The 14,729-nt window shown below is 37.1% G+C and overlaps 1 protein-coding gene across 1 annotated transcript in view; it reads right to left on the bottom strand.

Moving 5' to 3' along the window:
* Positions 1-2,816: 2,816 nt before the first annotated feature.
* LOC130424791 (VWFA and cache domain-containing protein 1) overlaps positions 2,817-14,729 on the bottom strand; it is a 65,807-nt gene continuing 53,894 nt past the window's right edge. Inside the window, exons 18-27 of the mRNA XM_056750711.1 lie at positions 13,718-13,817; positions 13,451-13,567; positions 13,069-13,229; positions 12,525-12,611; positions 11,750-11,866; positions 11,332-11,483; positions 8,909-9,070; positions 7,963-8,040; positions 6,711-6,812; positions 2,817-4,220 (exon numbers count right to left, since the gene is read on the bottom strand). Of these exons, the coding sequence (XP_056606689.1) occupies positions 3,973-4,220; positions 6,711-6,812; positions 7,963-8,040; positions 8,909-9,070; positions 11,332-11,483; positions 11,750-11,866; positions 12,525-12,611; positions 13,069-13,229; positions 13,451-13,567; positions 13,718-13,817 (1,324 nt within the window). The 3' untranslated portion in view covers positions 2,817-3,972. The remainder of the gene's footprint in view (positions 4,221-6,710; positions 6,813-7,962; positions 8,041-8,908; positions 9,071-11,331; positions 11,484-11,749; positions 11,867-12,524; positions 12,612-13,068; positions 13,230-13,450; positions 13,568-13,717; positions 13,818-14,729) is intronic.

Genomic DNA, 14,729 nt, shown 5'->3' with positions numbered 1-14,729 from the left:
CTGCAAGGCTGTCCTGCGTGTGAGGACAACCTTGAAAGCATCTTTAAAAATATATAACGCACTTAATTTGATAAGAGCAATAGCATGAGGATTATTGCAACAATGAAAACAACTCGAGGCATCAGTTGTCATTCTTTAATAGTAGTTGCTGAAATGTTTTGGTGTATACGTGCACAAGTTGATATTTATGGTTTAAACAAATCTCGTGCGCTTGGAGAGATAAATGGTATATAGGCATATCTGGAGAAATCGCGGGGATAGGTCTTTAGATTCGTTATACTTGATGCGATGTAGGAATGAATGACTTTTGCCGCCTCTCGTGGGTGTGCTAAATGCCATCTTCTGGCAGACTTTATCACAGGAGTCCTTATAATGTCCCTGAATGAACGCTTTCAGGGTTTAGCTATACAACCCACATCAACATTATTTACAGACCGTCTGACTCGGACTCTTTAAGAATCGGGACAGCCCATTGTGAAAACACCCCACTCTGCCATTTCTGGATCTAATTTTGGACACATTACCGATAAACAAATAAAAGTTTAAAACATAGAAAGTGTACAATTGTAATGGAGATTGTATTGTTTTAATGGAAACTATTATCTGAAGCAATTATATAGGCCCTAATGATTTTAATGATTGACAGCTGGTGTTTGTTAAAGAAAATATAGAAATATAGATGTTGCGTTGTTTTGGACAGCAGTACGCATTAATAAATCCACTATTCTCTACGATTCCATAGCCGTTATCAACCTTAGAGGAAACTCACATACAGGTAGATGTGCGTTCGGCTCAATTACCTGAGCATGAACCCACGGCCGTGTCTAACGCATGTGATTCAGCGCCTCTCTGAGTGGGATTGAGTGGAGACCAGAATAATTCAATGGCTCAGAAAAGTAGCGCGTGGGCGCGCGCGCGAGTGCCGGAGCCAGCAGATCGCGCATCTGGGACGTGCTTGTGTTTATGTGAAGGGATGATGGGAACCTTGAACCCCTCGCCGCGAGCAGCGCCGAGTGTGTGTGGGCGGCGGTATGTGTGTGTGTGGTCCTAACCACTGGCGATTATTCATTTGTGCGTAGACTTTCGTGTAAATTCAAAACCGATGTGCATACAAAATAAATGTAAAAGTGTTCGTTAGAGTATGTAAAAATGCAAGAAATAGATCTTTCAAGAACCTAAAATGATATTTAGGGAACCAAAATAGCTCACAAAGAACGCTTTTGGGAGCCCAATTGTAAAGAGTGCATGCATGCATATTATTAAGAGGCATAACAGAAGCTCAAACGATAAGGGGATCCATCTATCCCTTTATGGCGAATTGTCCCCAGTGAGGTAAAATCGTCTGTGTTCATTTGGACCTCAGATGCACCTTCACAAATCTCTCCTGTACCTCCCTTACGTCCTTGTGCGCAAATGCTCCGTGATCGCGACAGCGCGCGCGGAATGCCCTGCACTTCACACGACCTTTAGTTGTGTGCGCGCGTGCGCGCGTGTGGTCCCGAGACAGAAACTGTAAATGTAGGTCAGAAATAGTCTGATGATGTCCTGAAGGAGGTTGTTTGAGATAGGGCTCATTTGTTAATCTAGCCCCATTAATGCCTATGTTTGGATATTCGTTTTACACTTTACCACTACTAGTATATCGATGCAGTAACCAACATGAGAGACCAGAAAAAAAGTTTTCGCAGTGTTGGTGGTAAAAGGTATATACCCTGAACGGATATATAATAATCATATATAAATCAGTTTGGTTCCAAAATGTCCGAAATTATTCAAAAATCCTGTTTTTCATTATGTTACCATGTTTTCGTGCTTTTAATTGTGTTAGTTAGCTGTATTTTTGAGTAATTGTGGCTTACATTAAAACAAACCAACTGCAGTTTGATTGATATTAATTGGAATGCACCAAAAACATGATTTTTTTTAACAACTTTGAAGACAGATTTATCTAATTTAGGAACCAAACTCTTCAAATACACCCCAAACGTTTGAAACAAATGTAAATTGAGCACCACAATATAAAGTGTATTTGAAATATGACCACTAAGTAATGAAATTCATTTCATAAAACACTTAAATGAAGCTAATTAAGAATATTATTTATGATGCTGAATGTAAATACAAACACCATGTGTAGTGTTATTATTGGTCATATTGACAGCACTACAAGTAACAATGAATGACCAGATGAATCACAGTTGTGTTAAAAATGTGATTTTCTTTTTTTCTGCAGATCACAAAAGAAGATATTTTGAAGAATGTTGGTAACCAGACAACATCGGCTCCCTTTGACTTTCGTTGTATGGACACGAAGGAGAAAGTCATACAGGTTTGGAACAGCACGGGGTGAATAAATGACAAATACTATTGCTTTAAAATAGTTGTCAAACAGTGTTAAAACCTCTATATCAGATATCTGCCATTGTAAGAGAACTAAACAGAAATGATGAAACTGACTTCTAATGTGTTCTGAATGTGTGCTTTGGGAAAATGAGTTACAATGACATTACAAAAGTGTCCCAGAACAGTTTGCTTTCCTTAATTCTTCAAAATATATTATTTTGTGTTCAACTGTAGAAGGAAATTTATCAAGCATTTTATGGTAGACAATGGTGGCCAACTGTTTAGTTACAAGCATTCTTCCAAATATCTTTCTCTGTGTTCATCATAACATTTGGAACACCTTGAGGGTGAGTAAACAAAGATAGAATTTTCATTTTTGGGTGAACTTTTGTGGAACAATAAAGAAACACGACAGCTTCCATTAACAGAATTCAATAAAACCATGACAAAATAAAACACTCCTGGCCAGGATAAAAGGTTTGTAGTGTGTGACACATTTATAGCTACTTTGTTAAACTTTAGATGTATATACACGGTATATCATTTCATTCTGAAAACAATAGTCACAGTCCCTCTAAAATCATGAAAGCACATCGTCTACACTCGGCAGACAGGCAGCTGAATGAAAGTGCACATGGGTTTAGAAGGATTTGAAAAATATCACGGCATTCCATCAATACTGACTAATGACTTAAAAAAATAACATTAATGGATTTAATCCGTCTGTACCATCACGCATCCGTACACACGATCACGTAAACAAGAACACGCATTCTTTCTCACAACGAATGCAAAATAATCGGAGCAGACAAAAAAACAATGAGAGCTTATACACACAGTGGTGAGACAGCATAGTCTCTCTCCCAGTCATCTTTAAAATATTTCAAATAACTGTCATTGGGTTTGGAGACTAAACCCATGTGGCCCAGACAACCTTGGTCATGTTGCACTGTCTGAAGATAAACCTTCAAACACCGTCACAAATGATACACACAAACGGAACTAGCAAATCGGAGAGTGACAGTTCCTCTGAAAACAGCACATTTCCAAGACTCCAGTAGCAGATGGTCGGACTCTCTCTGATGTGCAGCACAGGCATTCATGTCTTTTGTGCCTTGAAATTCTTTGTTTACCCACAGGAAAAGCTCATGGCACGTGTATAACGCGAATGTGCCATGAATCGAATCCTTCACGTCTGCTACGCAGTCTAGTGAAGGGAAAAACTGGGGCCGCATCCTAAAAAAGGACTCAGCGGGCCATGATATTCAGTCAGTCAATATCATTTTTTTCCCATTCATTTATCTCCAGTTAAATAAATAGTAGAAAAATATTCCTTTAATCTTCATTGTTTTCTTGGAAAAAGAAATCTTAAGGAGCTTTGTATGCACCTGCTAACTCCACTCCCTAAATGTCTCTAAAGAGGCCAACTGTTTGTCCCATAGTCACATACCGAATTGCCCACTATCAACTACCCATCACCAAGTTCCCATGAGAGAGGGAGTTCTGGTTCTCTCCTCTCTTTGGAGGATGCAGGGACCAGAGGGCTGGAGCTGTGGTGATGGATATAGAGCGAGGGTTGGAGATCAGTGGCATCAAGGTTGGTGGTTCGGGAGTCACAGGTGGGCGGGATCAGCACTCGGCATCTACGCTGTGCACGGTTACGGCCGCCTGGAGATGGTGCGTGTGCAAGTGAAGGGGGTGGTGTGTGTGGGGGTGCCGATACGGGTAGAACTTGTGGCTGAGAAGAGCAGCTGTCTGGGGAGGTGTATCCAGGTCAAGGTCCTCATCGTGATTGCCCACGTCAACACCCGCTGACAGAGGATCGTTGTTGCACGGCGGGTTCTCGCTGTCCTCTTGAGGGCTCATGGTGCTGTAACCTGGGTATAAATAAACAAGAATCCTAGTCAAGTCGAGAAACTTACACAACAAGAAAAGCGAAGACAAATCAACAGAAAGTTAAAATCATGCTATGAACTTACTTTTGAGTCTTTAATGTTATAATCTTAAAGTCCCAGTGAAATAAAAAATGACAATTCTTATTTTTTCATGAAATATTAAAGCGTTTATAGTAAATCGCTTATCAATGAGTCATTTTCTTTTTAAGATTAATGTTCCCTCATGCCCTCACTATTTATCTGAAATGACATAAATTAGTAGGCTTGGCTAGAGCATCCGTTAACTCCTCCCCTTCAAATGTCAGTCTGCTACCAGTTTAAAAATGTCAAATTTCAAAATCAATGCAACAGCTGTTTTACACATCCAAACAATTTGCAGTGAAAAACACAAGCCACACCTCCTTTGGAATTCCTTTTCACTTGGAAAACGATCGCAACTTCCGGTTCACATGGAGTTTTAACAGTTTTTTAAACTAAAGAAGAAATCTTTTAATTGCTTCTAATCTTACCATCCGCAGATACAGTATAAATATTATGTTTAATGATTTAAAGCAAAACTAAAATATAAATCTATATAATAAAATACATTCATATTTAAGTTTAAAAATGATGGTTTGGTAATAAGCATACAAGCATCTTTCTCTGTGTTCATCAATACAAAGATATTTATATAGGTTTGGAACAATTCAAAGTTTTTTTTTTAGGTGAACTATCCCATAATGTTTTGGAGGCGTGGTTTTAGGTCTATCTAAATAAATTTTCTTCTGCAAAACCCTAACAGTTCCTTTTAAGCAAACAATACTTAGTAAGTGACAGTAAGATGAAATAGATTAAATAAATAATAGACTTGACAGTTGCAACTAAATGCACACAATATAAAAGAGGAGCTCCTAAATCGGTTAAATTTACGTATGTTACTAAACAACATCCTGAATAAAATGAATGAAGGTACAATATAGTGGAGAAAGGTCCTGTCCTGCTGTCAAGAGGCCAAATGTCTAGCCGCATGTGACGCGATTTAAAACAGGATGAGAGGTGAAGGAAAGGTCAAAAACCTCTCATGATCCTGACTTTGATCAATGTTTGTATGAGCTGACTTAGAGAGCATATAAAACAGTATGTGTGCCAGACAGTTTCGAAGACTACAGAATAAACAAATCATGATCCCAACAATTGAAATGTTATCTTAAACATTTAATTATGTCTAAATTTATGACACACATTATATAACTTCAAAATATTTGCCCCTGTACTTTCATTTTAGTGTTCTACCACAGAAGAATAAGCTCTTAAAGGAATAGTTCACCCAAAAAAAAAAATTCTGTCATCATTTACTCTCCCGGAAGTTCTTTCTAACCTACGCATATAGATTTTCTCAAAGAAGGATATTTGCAAGAATGTTTGTAACCAAACAGTTCTGGTGCACTATTGACTACCATAGTAGGAGGAAAACCCACTACAATAATCAATGGTGCCCCAGAACAGATATTTGGGTGAACTATGCCTTTAAGTAGGTTGATTTTTTTCATGGTATGGAGATGGTTTCCGACTAACTGTTCGATTTTACTGAGCCAAAGTTAAATTAGGTTTGCCTAATGTGGCCATCACGTCATTACAGTCTGCTTTGAAACAATCGATATTGTGAAAATAAACCTGAAACTGAGAATCAGCTTTAAAATTGTATGAACTGACTGAAAATCTTTGAAGCTGGATCAAGATCTATCCCTAAAACATATCAAAGAGCCAAGTTTGCAAGTAGATCTAGGATCTGTTCCTTGCAAAAACACACATCTCTTGTTTGCTTTAAATCTCAATCTAAAGCTGCTCGTATCTTTCAGTTGCTCGTGGCGAAAAACCTGCGTGTTGGTGGAGCGGCAATGAGTCAGAGCACACAGGAAAAGGCTTCAACGTTGTGTTCTCGCATACACACACGAGCTCAAAAGCCAAATCGATATTTCTTTAAAACGGCCCCTAAAGCTGGATGACTGAGCAGCCAGTGGGAGGTGACCTTTAACCCAGCCAAATAAAAATACAGCATAGAAACTTTCGATAGACTTTCTGTACGAGATCTTTGCCATCTCTAACTGTTCCAGCTATCTTTCAATCTACCCACTTCTTTGCATTTTATTCCTTTAGTTATCACGTTGCACCTCTCCTCGTGGAATAGGGCTGCCCTTTCTCCTCTTGCCGGTTACACAATGAATTCTAGAAAGCCTCGTCCCTGAGGGGAAGGCAGATTTAGCATTGCACCGTGGACTGTAACCCAAGCCTTGAGATGCCAATGAAAAAGAGGTTAAACACAAGCGTACACTAAGGTCCCGGGGTTGGCTTTGCTTTATTTCTTTAATAAAACTCGTCCTATGTAAGGCACAATATTTTAGGTTTCCCACCTTTGAGTTTATCAGTGATCCTTTTCAAATCTTTTCAAATCTCTCCTTTTCCTTTAGAGTTAAAGAGAAGAGAAATTCTTACCGTGGTCACTTTCTGTCCCTGACCGGCCCCAGTATCTCCGCCTGCGTTCCGGACTGTGCGTGTGCCTTTCAATAACAGCGGCAATGAATCGAGTGTTGCTAACTGCAAAGACAGACAGAGAAAGGGAGCCAAACGGTCATATAAAAAGAACACACTTGGGTCGGTAGATGATCGTGGTATGAAGTAAACACCGATATTTCTAATAAAGTCAGTTTATACTAGACATGAACTTTCAGTGTTGAGTTAAACTTCAAAAGGTCAAATCACAGGATGTTTCAGATTCAACAGCTACAATAAGCTCAACTGAAAGTCTTTGTAGGATATCAACTTTATGGAAAAGTCAAAATCGTAACACTTTCCTTGAAGCATGTATATATAATGCAGTAGTTTTAAAGCATTGTAATGCACCTTTTAATGCAGTTAATTATTACAGTTAAAACATTATAAAGCTTAGCAATTCATTGTTATACTAAACATTTTAAATTGGTTATACTTCTTGTATACATACAATGCAATTCAACACACATTATGAAGAATTATAATGCATTTTACACTTTAATTACTCTTTATAATGCTTTATACATACATGCTTCAAGGAAAGTGTTACCAAATTCTTTTTATTAAATCAAACAAATTTAAAGACATTTATTGCATTTTGATTGTTTTATAAACCGAAATTGCAACATTGCTTTAATGCTCCTGTAGACCTCTTCTAAGAGCATGTGTTTGTATTTTATATTTCCGTTCAAAATCATTCATTTCGAAATCTTTCCTTTAATCATTTAAGATCTTATTTCCATATTCATTGATTTTGCATTTCTGTCAATAGATTATCCAAAAAACACATATTGGACCTTTAAAAGGCGTCTGATATATATATTTTTTTTTTATATAAAACATTAACAAATGGAGAGCATTATAATAAAGACCCAGACTAACCCATAAAGCTGTTTCAGGCAATTAGCCAACATGAATGAAACGGTACTATTGTTAGCATGAATGTGTGCTCTCTGCTCTAACAGAATAAAACATCCCATCACACACCTAGACTGGAGGATTATCATCCATTTGAAATCTGATGCATTGAATCAGTGAAAAACAGCATTAACTGTACCAATTATAATACAGCAGATCTGATGTACTTACACAAGTATAATTACTTCATTCAGTATAATTACTAATGCTGAAATGGGCATTAAAGGTATTATGTTTGTTACTCAATGCCAGCGAGGCGAACGGACGGGAATCGTACTTATTCCTCTGTCTTCATGACTGTCTTCATCTCTGTCATCTCGCTCGTTGTCCAAGTTTGACATCCGCACGGACATCTCTGGAGAGAGAGGCGATTAGAAAAACAGAGAACAGCGAGGGTTACGTTAAAGTGATAGTTGAAAAAGTCTGTCATCATTTAGTCATTTTGAACCTTTATGACTAACTTTCTTACGCAGAACACAAAAGAAGATCTTTTGTTAAAAGTTGGTAACCGAACAGCACTGGCCCCCATTCACTTCTATTGTATGGACACAAAACCAATGCAAGTCAATGGGGGGCAGTTAACAACATTCTTCAAAATATCTTCTCTTGCATTTTGCGGATGAAAGAAAGTCATACAGGTTTGAAATGAGGGTGAGGAAATGATGACTGAATTTTTTTGGGGGGGGTTAACTATCACTTTAACTCAAAATCTGTCGTTATAAATCAATATGATGTCAATAGGACTCAATTTCATAGAGTTTACTTTGGATGCTTTTATTCTCTGAATGTTCAAAGAAAAAAAACTGCACATGAGTTGAATGTAAGATTCCAGTCTACTCAGTAATGCAGACACAGACTAAAGGTGCTCCATCTCAGACAGTTATGTAACCTCAAAACAGATGAATATCATAGACTGATTTAAAAGTCATTTAAAATGCAATAGACCATCAAGTCATAGTCAACAGCTAGAAACGCAATTCAGATTTTGAATATACTTTAATGATAAAACAATAGAAGCAATTTATCTATCTTCCCTTTGGCGACCAACTGTAATTTTCAATTAGTTCAGAAAGTATGAAAGATATTGTTACACAGCTTTAAAAAAAGGTGTGTAATTCTGTACCACTAGGGCCAAAAATGTCTTGAAATCCCTAGTAACCACATTACAGGCTGATCTTTTAAACATATGTTATTACAAGTCAAGTGTCCAGACTGTAACAAACCTTGTGCAGCCAGAGGGGACATGTGCTGATGGCTGCGACGGTGGATCTGGTGCCTGTAGGCATACACAGCCAACACCAGCACCATGATGCATCCCATAATCCCTCCTGCCACCGGTCCCACTGGTGCACTCTTTATCATGTTGAGAGGTGCCACCTCCTCATCTGCACAGAGATGAAGAAATGCCAAAAAAGAATGTAAGACATGACAAATTAGAGGAAACAAACACCATAATATAATATAACATAATATAACATATAACATAATATAACAAACACATAATATACGCTGTCGAAAAGTCCTCAAGGTAAAATGTGTGACTCATGAAACTACCCATAATTCTGACTCCAGTGTATAAATTCAGCATCTAACTTTTACGATACATGTTTGTATCAATCACACAGACTAAACGTAATACACACATAAACATAGTAATAATAAAGCAACAATTTACATAAATGCTGTTTAATAAAACAGATCGTTTGACTGTGAAGTCTTGTGCAAAGTCATTAATAAACAAAATTCTATTCAATAAGCAAATTATTTTAAAAGCATTGCACAGTTTATAAATCATATTAAGTCACACCAAGTCATAATCTGGCATCCACAAACAGTCTAAACAAAGTAAGTATGCAACTTCAACATATCCAAGGGTTGCATAACATATTGAATAACAATATTCATATCATAATGGTTTACAATATTCATCATTTAAGATTTTATTTGTCACATACACAGTTATATAGAGAATATACAACCAGCAGTGAAATGTTGGTCAGGTCATCTCCAATACAAACACAAAAGAAAAATACTCATAGTATAAAGATAAAGGTATATATAGTTTATGATAGAAGTAAACTGTAAATAACAGGAATGTGCAGACAGATAGTAAAACAAGGTGGTTACTTAGGAGCAACAAATATATTAGGGCTGTCAACGTTAACGCGTTAACGCATGCAACTTATTTTTTCAGATTAACGTTAAAAATATTTAATACAATTAACACAGGATCCGTTTGTTGTCTCATCCTTCGTCTAGGTTACATTATATAATCACACTTCTATTCAGACAGCGCACCTCGTGCTTGAATGGAAAAAACACACAAGATTATGGCAGAAAGCCCGTTTTGCCTAGCATTTTCTTAAGCACTGACTTCAACGTGTTTAATGAAATCTTAAATGAATGCTAAGAGTTGCGTCATCTGTGTAGTTCCTAAACCTACTGCTGTGACTCTGGTCACTGATGTTAATCAAAGAACAAATTTGTTTTGTAGCTTTAATGAGAATTCATTTTCAATTTAGCATTACAGACTGTTTTTGAGTTTGAGAACTTCTATTCCATTTCTGTATATTTCTTACCTATTTGACATGATAGCTCTCAATTATACTTTTGAATGGCTATAATAAATGTTAAAACAAATAAAAATGATAATTTAATAGAGACATCAGTAACAGTACTAATGTCAAAATGCTGGCTTTCATTCATGAAATAATGCTGTTAAAGATATTGTTTGTTTCTACATTCATTTGATGATAAAATTTGAAATTTTTAGATTGTAAAAGTATATTTTAAAATATGAATGTTATGTGCGGTTAATCGTGATGAATCACAGAAAATTGTGTGATTAATCAGATTAATTTGTTTAATCGATTAAATATATATGCTATATAAGTTTCAAATTCTGAAAGTGATGTATAGTCAAAGTTTTATCGATAATTTAAAAAATATACAGTACATAGCAATGTGAAACATGTATGTTGGTTATGTTATTAAATATCGTTTCAATTTAGTTTACAAACTTAAAAGGACAGTTTACCAAAAAATGGAAATTCTATCACTATTTACTCATAAATTTCTTAGTTCTGCCGAACACAAAGAACGATATTTGGAAGAATATCCGAACCCAAACTGATCTCATGGCCCATTTACTGCCACAGTAGGGAAAATAAATAATATAGGTGTCAATGGGGATGCGATCTGTTTGGTTACTGACATTCTTCCAAATATCTTCCTTTGTGTTCTGCAGAACAAAGAAATGTATACAGGTTTAGACTTATCTGAGGGTAGGTAAATAATGAAATAATTTTCCTTTTTGGGTGAACTATGCCGTTAAACGATTATTTTATCACATTGCATAAAGCACAATTTAGCATATTATCGTATATCGCATTTTATTGTGCAGCACTACTATATACTGTACACTATAATGCTTTGTGGAATACATTGTATTCACATACTTACTAATAGAATACATAACCTGAATATTGATATCTTCAATTATATTGCTGTTACTTCTCTTCCAAAATAAATAAACAAACCACTAGATGGTGCAAGTAGGGGGGGGTTAGGCACTGTAACGTATGAGATCATTGGTCTACTATATCTTAATAAACTGCAGTTAAAGGACTACAGAAGCAGTACTCACCTATAAGTCCAAGTCCATCCATATAAGGACTTTTGGCACCCACTATCCCTCCAAAACACTCTTTCTGCAGGGCACAGTAGGGTTTATCCAGGTGGGTCTTTCCGTCGCTTTCCACCATACACCACTCACAATCCAGAACCCCAAAACAGTCACTGAAAGCACACAATTAAAACATATTACACAGGACACACACGACACCACAAGTGTTTCTCTCTCATTCATTAGTGGACATTTCATTCAGCTTTCATAGTGTAAAACAACTACTTTCTACAGTAGTTGTGGTTGTCACAGGTGAATAAATGATGTGAAATTAGCTGTGTTAAGTGAAAGGCACAAACTCAGTACACTGCTGTGAGGTCAGTGTTTCCTGTAAGGTCCTGTTAAGGGGAGGCTGATTACACCTGATATGTAACCGTACCTGCTGGTGAAGCGCTGGCTGCATCTGGTGTTGATACACTGAGGAAGAGTGTCCTGTAGACTGGGCTCGATGACACTGTAAGACAAAGGCTCCTGGTGCACGTCACAGCTCGGGTTTCTGCACACACCCAAAGAAAAAAACAATCAGTTAGGCTCTAAATACTGCAACTTCAGCTCAGACACCGTTCATTTTATTAAAATTCAAGTTAACTTTTTCTCACTACAGTGAACAGGTGGCTTGGTGACAGAAAGACAAATGGCTCGGGACCTCTCGGTTGGGAATAACACGACAAACCTGAATGCGTCTAAATGTTTTTTGAGGAACATTTTGAAGCTGAACGGCTAATTGAGGACACAGGTGGCTGGATATCTATTCATTGTGACGAACAACAACTTGATGAAGTGACAGGCAGAAGTGTGTGACTAAGTGAGATTCATTCGTGTGCGTGCTGATGAGAGTCTGGACTCTCTGTAATGCTCTGTCAAGAGTCTGTGATTCATTTCAAAATAAAAAAATATTACAAATACAAAGGAGAAACCTTTGTTTCATGATATATTGTTTATACATGACAAGTTTTAAACGAACTTTAATTAAATCCTGTAGCTCTAGCTTTCCTGTAGCTCAGTGGTTAGAGCAAGGTTGTGGGTTCAATCCCAGGGGATTGCACATACCCATGTATAAATCTATAGGTCAACGCAATGTAAGTCGCTTTGGATAAAAGCTTCTGCCAAATATATAAATGTAAATAACAATGCAAGATTTTTAAGTGGTTTACCTGTTCTCAGCATTGGTGAGGTTTCCTGTGCACTCGTTCACCTCTAGGGGGCATTCGCATGGGCACTCGCATTCATTCTGCTCCATTCTGAGGAGCATATACAAAAATGTTTAGTGTTTGAAAGCTAGCAAACAGTAACATTACACATACGCAAGATATTTGTTTAACCTGCTTTTATTGTATGACACAACCTAGTCAAAAGAATGAAGAATCCTATTAGGAACAGTACAGAAGGCTCCCAACCCTTTTTGTCAACAGAACCATCATGACCTACTTTTTAATTTCTCCTGAGATTCGTGTTGTTCCAATCTACCGAAAGGTACACTTATCATTCTAAAAATAGCTATAATTGTTCTAGCGATGCATTCAATATAACAGAGTTGAGTTTTCTATTATAGACGACACTTCAAAATTGACATTTTTATATTTTTTGTTATAAAATTGTAATAAAACATTATTGTTTTATCCAAATATACGAATATACATTTTTTTTTAAATATGTAATGTATGTTACTGGCAGAGTTGTGCAGAAGTCAAACTGTACCTGTGGCAGTTAAGACAGAGGCGATCCACAGTACTGCACGCACAGAAGGCCAGCGAATCACATGTCTCATTCACGATGCCAGCAAACGCATTGGTTCCTGGGATACGTGTGAGTCTGTACTTAGAGCAGTGGCTGCCATGCACTAGGTTTGTCAGATCACCCTTAAAAATATAAAGAAACATATGTAAACAATATATCAGGAACCATGCTTTACATTCATACAGCAGAATGAATTAATATTAAAGTCCTTTCGTATAAAAAATAGCTGAATTATACATTTGAAATCATGACTGCAACAACTGTTATTAGTACACCCTCCACTAGGTGGCGTTCTAATATTACAATACTCATAATCCAAATAAGATTTGATCATCCAACATACCACAATGCTGGTGTTGAATTTATAGAAGCGCTGCACCGTCCGATCGCTGAAACTGTTACACAGGTTTTTCTTCACAAAGTTGGGATGGTTGAGAATGTCATTGGCCACTAGGGGCTCCTAAAGTCAAACAAAACAGAATAAAAGCTGATAAACCTGGTTTCTTTTCCAGCTTCATAACCAAATTTAAAAAGGAATATTACAGAACAATAGGCTGGTTTTCTTATTTAAAAGGGTGGTAAGTTTGATCTTAGATCCATGATTTATTACCTTATGGGTAATATGCTGCTGTTCCGCCGGAGCGTGACCCTTTGGATCGATCAGTGTTGGATGGGCCACAAGATACCCTCTGTCCTCCATGATGAAACAACTTCACATAGAAAGATTACAAAGAAAGACGGTATCAACCAACAATCAAAAAAAGACTGTGTGTTTGACATTCGAAATCCAATGACCAGGTGTCAACAAGACCTTAGAGGCTGATGTTTAAAGAAAACAGTATGTTAAGATGGTTTACTGTCAGTTCACAGTCTAGCAGCTGCAGTTCACAACACATCACATTATTGTGATGGGGGTGGCATACTGGGACATTCCACCTCACTAATCCTGTATAATGACCTTAGCGGTGAAAACTCAAAGAACTCCACAGCGCAGACAGATAAAGAGAGAAAGCATAAAGGGGAAGAAAGAATGAGAATAGGGCTTAGAAACAGAGTTAAGAAATGAGAAAGAGAGATAGAGAGAGAGAGAGAGAGAGAGCGAGAGGAAAACAAGGCTACTGGCACCTAACATAACAGGATGCGTCTGGAATGCAGCTCTTATCTGTTTATCTCCATGTGTGTCAGTTCAGTAATTTCTTAAACACTTTTTCCCTCTTCCATTTTAAGTTAAAGTAGTTTTTATTAGTGGTCTGTTATAGACATTATATTCCTAATGCACATATTTTGGATTGAGGGTCCTTAAAGGAGTAGTTCACCTTCAAAATGAAAATGCTGTCATCAATTCTCACCCTCTTGCCATTCCAAACCTTTAAGAATTTCTTATTTCCGCAAAACACAATGGAAGATATTTAGAAGAATTTCGTAAACCATTCACTTTGGTTACAATGGAAGTGGGGGCGTGTTAGGGATGGGTAACGAGAACCGGTACTTTTTTTACCTGTAACGTTACAAAATTGGGTCGATACCAGAGTATCGATAAGTTTCATGCCAAACGATATTGTTATCTATACGTGCATTGTTTTATCTCTGTGTATTCGGGTGTTAAATGGCGAATTAGAGCC

This window comes from Triplophysa dalaica, chromosome 6 (genome assembly GCF_015846415.1).
Source record: "Triplophysa dalaica isolate WHDGS20190420 chromosome 6, ASM1584641v1, whole genome shotgun sequence".
Lineage (NCBI taxonomy): Eukaryota > Metazoa > Chordata > Actinopteri > Cypriniformes > Nemacheilidae > Triplophysa > Triplophysa dalaica.
The sequence above is the reverse complement of the archived record's forward strand: the minus strand, read 5'-3'. Positions and strand labels throughout refer to the sequence as shown.